The 6,551-nt window shown below is 56.4% G+C and overlaps 1 protein-coding gene across 1 annotated transcript; it reads right to left on the minus strand.

The window, feature by feature from the left end:
* Positions 1–314: 314 nt before the first annotated feature.
* TNFRSF13B (TNF receptor superfamily member 13B) lies at positions 315–6,551 on the minus strand. Its single transcript, XM_075436516.1, has 4 exons — positions 6,413–6,551; positions 4,121–4,237; positions 3,229–3,480; positions 315–1,816 (listed from the first exon to the last, which is right to left on the minus strand). Exons 1-4 carry the CDS (start codon positions 6,549–6,551, stop codon positions 1,542–1,544), a joined length of 783 nt encoding a protein of 260 aa, XP_075292631.1. The 3' UTR covers positions 315–1,541.

Genomic DNA, 6,551 nt, shown 5'->3' on the forward strand with positions numbered 1-6,551 from the left:
ACGCAGCACGATGCAAAGCTCATCCCTCATGCTACTGTGGGATTAGGACTTTGCTGAACAGAGGGAAGAGATGAAAGGCAATACACAAGGATGAGGGAATTGCAAGGTTGGTTCCTGGAGCAATTCAGGACAGCTAAACCTCGCCCCACGTGCCAGCGGCTGGACCAGCGCACGGGCCCTTAGTCCTCACCTCAAACCATCTCTTGCGCTTTCTCGTTCTAATGGGTTTCATGTGGTCCTAATGCTGTTCTGCTTTGTGACCAGACATCACTCATGGCACTGGCTTTGTCGTGGTCACCCACTGTGTGGTGCCTTCTTTAGTGATAAGAAAACATTGACATTTAAAGAAATACATAATACCGAGGGGACAGAGACTGTTACAATTACCTGCTCGTGCATCCTCTAGCTGTCTACTTTCCCAGCACCAATCTGTGCAGATATTGACTCATATTTATTCTTCCAAGTTTGAAGCTCTAGTTTGAGAAAGTGGAGGGGATAAGCTCCTACCAGGAGCGGTTTCTCACCGAGCAAAAAAATTCCTACACCCTCCTTTAGTGAAAATGAGAACTTCAAGTTACATGTTGAAATCCATATTTTTCCATAGTAGCTTTCAAAGCCAGGTCAGATAAAAATCTTCCCTCAAAGCAGCTGTATCTCCAGCTGGTTCATCACTTTTACCAGCTATTTTGAGTAACCCAGACCAGATGCATGTAAATCCGGTCTTTTAGAAAGTTCTACGCCTTGGATTCCGAGTTTTCACATTTGAACCCAATTCCATCAGGGATTTTGGTGCCTGTCCCAGCTCCTCCCATACAGCGTTTGTGTCCTGTCACAAGGCAAAGCCTCGCCATCACCAGTGACCTGTCCTCCCATCCTAAGCAGTGCTGAAAGCTGGCGGGGGAGCTTTCCACATTATGCCTGACCAAATATTCTGTCCTAGAAAGAAACTTCTGTGGCAGTCGGAAAACATGCCACTCCTGAGAGCATGGCAGTGGCATTCAGTGGTCATTGTCACTTCCACAAGTAACTTCTTGGGGCTGAGTCCGTGTCTGAGATGCTTACAGCTCTGCAGATGAGTAGCTCGTGTTACACAGTAGAGTTTTCAAGCAGGTAAAGGTGTGATCTCCATGGGGACCAGTGGGCACCACGGTCTGGTCCTGGCTCTGCAGAGACAAGGCGGCGCTGATGGTGGAACCAGGACGGAAAGCCTGGATGAGACATCACTCCCAATGACTGGGACGCATGGAGGAGTCTGCGGAGGTCGAGTTGGAGGATGAAGACACTACTAAAAGGGAAGCGACTTCTGTCACCGGGAGCGCACAAGAATAACGAGAATTTCATTTCCTGAGTGGAAGAAAACAGCGTTGTCTGGAACCTACAGCCCTGTCTGTAGCCTACAGCCCTTGGGCAAAGATGTGCCAGGTCCGCTGGTCCTGGTGGAAGCCGTTACAGTCACGGGAAACGGAGGGTGAAGCAGCTGTGTTTTGGGGGCAGAGGGAGCATCCCGCCTTTCTGATCCTGTGCAGGAACATTCACTATGGTCACACCATGGGCATCTTCTCTTGTGCAGGAGAACATATGATTTTGAAGTGGCCATCCTCAGGGCTGGAAATGGCCCCAGCACTTCCCGTGCTGCATATCCCGGAGTGAGAGGGAGCAGCTCTTTCCCCTATGTGATACGAGGTGCCGTGGCAGGATTTGGTCTCTTGTACAGCAGAGCCGTGTCCGGGGAAGCAGAAGCCGCAGGTTTCCACGGGCTCTGGGACCCTGCCACCAGCGGATCCATCACCAACGCTGCCCGCTTCCACCAGTCGATCTGCAAACAAACTACGCGTGTTAGCTCCAGGGTTGTTAGCAGCCCCATTTACCCAAGGAATGCTCAGCATTGCTGCACTAGGGCCTGTAAAGAGCCAGTCCTGGAACTGGAGAGGACAGCCACCTCCCACCGCTCTGATGAAGCCCACGGCACTGGGTGCCGCATGGAATGCATCACCCATGCCCTCCCACCTAGTCCTGCCACCCTGGGAGGTGAGATCCGAGGGGGAAACTGGGAAGTGCCTTGAACAGGAACGCTGGAGGTTTAGCACTAAAGCAACTGTACTATAATATGATGTTTAAATTGTCTTTTCATTAAATGCTGCTTTTGTGGCGTATGCAGATGCAATGGTGCAGCGCTGTGCAAGGTGGCAGAGCTCCAGCAGCCTGGCTGCCCGTGGCCAGTTCAAGGGACCCACGACGCTCCGCAGGCTGGACGCTGGCTGTTGAAGGGCTCTGCTCCTTCGTCTGAGATCGGGTAAGCAAGGTTAGGCTAGGGGCGTTACAGTAAATCTCTTTGAACCTGGTGGCTTCCCTTAAAAGTGAACGTTCAACGCCACCATGTCCTTCGACCAAAGCAGGTAGGAATGGCTGGAGTTACAGTTCTGGGGGAGAGTGACTCCAAGCGACACAGCAGCTCTGGGGTTTTTCTCTGTTATTTTTGACACCCAGCATGACTGGCTTTGACGTGTACATATGTAAACACGTATGTGTATATGTAAATAGGTAGACAGACCTTTTCATTTTTAAAAGCAGGGGAGGACAGGAGAGGATGAGGGAGAGTAAAAACATCTTTTCTCCATTGGCTTATTCCACGTTATCCTTTCCCTATATTTTCTCCTTAATGCAAGGACTTGTGAAGGCCCTCTGGCTCCAGAGCTAAAACTTTGGCATTTGATGCTGCAAGATAATTCAGCAGACGGCTGCGTCGTTCGCCTGTCTGAAGAAGCAAGCAGCCCATGTTACCATGGTTCTTGCCAGGCAGCGGTTCGCCCCAAAGCAGCCCCGATTGCTGCAATTGTCATGAAAGCCCTGGCTCTCCTTTGGGCGCGTTCGGAAGAGCGTTGGCTTTTCGCAACTCCTCCTCCTCCTCCCCACGCCTCGGCTGCCCGTCGGCCTCTCGATGGAGACGGGAGAGCTGCTGGCTGATGGTGCAGCTCCAGCCCCAGCAGTGGGAAGCCATGTCTGTGCCTTTGCAAGAGAGCGACTGAGAACAGGGTTACGGTGGAGAGTCGGGGCGCAGGGGTCCAGCCCTTCTCCTCTTCCAGGCTCAGACCACACCGCATTGCGTATCGTTCGCCTTTGCACCCTACCCCTGTTATGAACTGGCTCTGCTTTCTGTCCCTCCCAGTGGTACCTGGGAGACCGTCCACCACGTGCTCCCCATCCTCTCCCAGTCGCCCCAGCACTCACCTTTGGAGGAGTCCTCCCTGCGGTGGCAGGTCCCAGCGCTGGCCTGGCAGGAGACCACCTCTCCCTTCCTCCGCAGGTGGGTCCAGCCCAGGAGCAGGGAGCAGACGAGGGCGCAGAGGCAGAGCCCCAGCAGCAGGTACACCACCAGCCACGGCTCCTGCTCTGCGCACACCTTCGGCTCCAGCACGCCCGTGGGTGGCGAGGCAGTGACCAGGGCAGCAGGTGGAGGGGGGGTGCCTGCCAGGGCACCCGCTGTGGACCAGGCAAAGATGGGTGAGCTTAGAAACCCCTCTACACACTTCACGCTATTGACTTTTTGGTAGGGAAAGTGCTGACAGCACTCATGTGCTCTGCTTGGAAAGAATTTGAAAGCAGCTATGCACTGCCCCTGTGCACTTGCATTTCTCTTCGGTGGAGAGGTAGAGGAGATCTCTCCCCCCCTTCCACACCCAGCCTTCCACCTTCTGCAGAGATCACGTCTCAACCCCAACGTGGGACTTGCAGATCTCGGGGAAAACAACGCATCCCCTCCCGCTCCCCCTCCGTGAGGGCTGGAGGCAGCTCGGCGCGGTGGGGGACGCGAGTGCCGGTCCCGCCGCTGGCTGGTAGGGCCAAAGGACCCATCTGTAAAAGACCATCACGCAGAAGGGATAACGCACCGTCTGGTGGAGTTATGTGATGGAGAAAGCGGGAAAGAGGCAGACGCCTGGCTTGCTTTTCCCCAGCCCCAGTGAAATGGCAGCACACAAAGGCAGAACTCCCCGAGATGAAGAGCAGGGTGTTCGCTCCCCTTTCCCTAGCTTCCATCCCATAACCTGGCTCCTCTTCCAGCCCAGTCCCGGGGGGTCCTGCCCCGCATCCCCGCTCCACCTGCCCTCGCGCGCGGCCTTACTTTCGCAGGACGGCGCGCATTGCTTCGGGTGCTGCCCGCAGACCGTGGTGCAGTTGATGCATTTTTTCAGGAGCTCGTCGTAGTAGAAGCCGGCTCTCGTGTTGCAGTCCATGGACTCTGTGGGAGGGGAGGGAGACGAACACGGTGTCCTGAGCACGTTCTCCTCCCCCTTTGTTTGAGCACAAGGCTCCCAAACTCCCAGTGCCTGGGTTCGTGCGAGGACGAGCCCACGGCCGCTCTGAACAAGCTCGCGGCTCCAACAGGCACAGGGCGAGACCTGCACGCTGCCGTCAGCGCTGACAGCCTCTCCAGGTGACAGATGCGTGGGATCTACGGCCTTGGTTGGCCGCGTGATGAATACCGGAGAAAGGCATCTGCTGGCAGCTGCGCGGGGACGGAGCGTGCCAGGTCTCAGACTTCTTAGAGCTGCTGCTGCCCTGGGGCTTGCATGGCTTTTTGGGATGCACTAAAACCTGCCCGAGCACCAGCTGGGCACCCCAGGGATGGCATCTCCTACGCTAGGCGGGGAGACGTGGCTTGTCGCTGCGTGCAGCCGTGGCGAAGGGCCGGGTCCCCGCGGACAGGGTGCAGCAGCCCCAGCCGGCGGCTGGCTGGGGAGGGAAGGGGCCGCGCGCAGGGTTTGGGTGCAAAGTGCGTCCGTCTCTCCTCCTCCTCCTCACCCGTTATCACTGCACCGAGTGCCTGCCCCAGCACAGCGCCCGCGGTACAGCCTTGCAAACGCACGGCGCGAGTTTATAATTACCCACATCAGCTGAACCCGGAGCGTCTCCAGGCCCTGCCTCTGGAGCGTGGGGTGTCACCCATGGGGGGTACGAGTGTGGGTGCGGCTCTGGGAAGGCTCCCTGTGACCCCAGAAAGGAGAGGTCCAGAGATGCCGACAGCCTGATCCTGGGCTGAGCCGAGCTGTTGCCAGACCCAGCCCATCGCGGGGAAGCTGTCACCTTCCCCCGTGTTTTCGGCTTGAAGCTCTGCCAGGCTGAGCTGGCTCCGAGCCTTCCCCGTGGCCCATCCCAGGGCCTGAGCTCCTCTCCCAGCTTTGCCCCTGTCCTGGCTGCGGCTGGGATAGATTTGATTTTCCTCCCAGTAGCTGCTGTGTTTCGGATTTAGCACAAGGAGAATGTCGGTAACACTGATGTTTTCAGTTGTTGCTATGAAATCAAGGACTTCTTCCAGTTTCCCGCATTCGGCCGAAGCGCAGGTATGCAGGGAGGGAGCACAGCCGGGCAGCGAGCCCAGCTGGCCAGCGGACATATCCCACACCACGGACCCCACGCTCAGCTTGCAAACGGGGGCTGGCTGGGGGGCAGGAAGCTTGCTTTCTCATTTCCGTGGGTTTGAATCCTCTCTGGCCCAAGAGTTTGAACTCTTCCAGGAGTTCATTGTTTGGGGGAAGTTTTGTGAAATTCGCAAAATCCCTGAGTTGCGGGTTCCGCGATCACTGCTCGGGGACCAGCTCTGAATCAGTCATCAGGTGGTGAGAAAATTCTATTTTGTATAGTTTGGTTTGCATATTATAGAATGATAGAATCACAGAATGGCTTGGGTTAGAAGGGACCTTAAAGATCATCTAGTTCCACCCCCCTGCCATGAGCAGGGACATCTCCCACCAGCCCAGGGTGCTCAGAGCTCCATCCAACCTGGCCTTGAGCACTGCCAGGGAGGGAGCAGCCACAGCTTCTCTGGGCAACCTGTGCCACGGCCTCACCACCCTCATGGGGAAGAATTTCTTCCTAATATCTAATCTAAATCTGCCCTCTTTTAGTTTGCAGCCGTTCCCCCTTGTCCTATTACTACACACCTTGTGCAAAGCCCCTCTCCATCCTTCCTGTAGGCCCCTTCAGGCACTGGAAGGCTGCTCTAAGGACACCTCGGAGCCTTCTCTTCTCCAGGCTGAACAGCCCCAGCTCCCTCAACCTGTCCTTGTAGGAGAGGTGCTCCAGCCCACTGATCATCTTCATGCTCCTCCTCTGGATCCGCTCCAACACATCTGTGTCCTTCTTATGTTATCATTGTTATTAGCAGTACTATTATTAGCATTTCCTTTGTTGTCCAATTAAACTGTCTTTATCTCAACCCACAAGTTTCCCCTTTTGTGCATTTCTCCTCCCCAGCCCATTGCGGGGGAAACGGAGGGGTGAGCGAGCGGCTGTGTGGTCCCAGTTGCCAGCAGCCAGGTTAAACCACGCCAGCCCTGTTGCTGCCCGCTCGGCCCCGGGCCAGCCCCGCAGGCGCGGGTCCCTCCGTGCCCACGACCGGCCGCCCGGCACTCACCGCACAGAGCAGCACACCTCCTCACTGTGGGCCGGCCGCACACGAGGCTGCAGGGGATGCACTGGCAGACGAGGGTGTCCCAGTACTGCCGATCGGTGCAGTTGTTCATGGCCTCCCACCCGCCGCGCGTCCCATCCAT

The sequence above is a fragment of the Opisthocomus hoazin genome, chromosome 15, assembly GCF_030867145.1.
Source record: "Opisthocomus hoazin isolate bOpiHoa1 chromosome 15, bOpiHoa1.hap1, whole genome shotgun sequence".
In the NCBI taxonomy this organism is placed as follows: Eukaryota; Metazoa; Chordata; class Aves; order Opisthocomiformes; family Opisthocomidae; genus Opisthocomus; species Opisthocomus hoazin.

Excerpts from the sequence above, each read along its gene's own strand:
- TNFRSF13B (XM_075436516.1), bottom strand. The coding sequence starts at position 6,551 with ATGGATGGGACGCGCGGCGGGTGGGAGGCCATGAACAACTGCACCGAT. Across the intron at positions 4,238-6,412 it reads GAGGTGTGCTGCTCTGTGCG|AGTCCATGGACTGCAACACG; the intron begins GTGAGTGCCGGG and ends CCCCTCCCACAG. Across the intron at positions 1,817-3,228 it reads CAGGGAGGACTCCTCCAAAG|ATCGACTGGTGGAAGCGGGC; the intron begins GTGAGTGCTGGG and ends GTTTGTTTGCAG.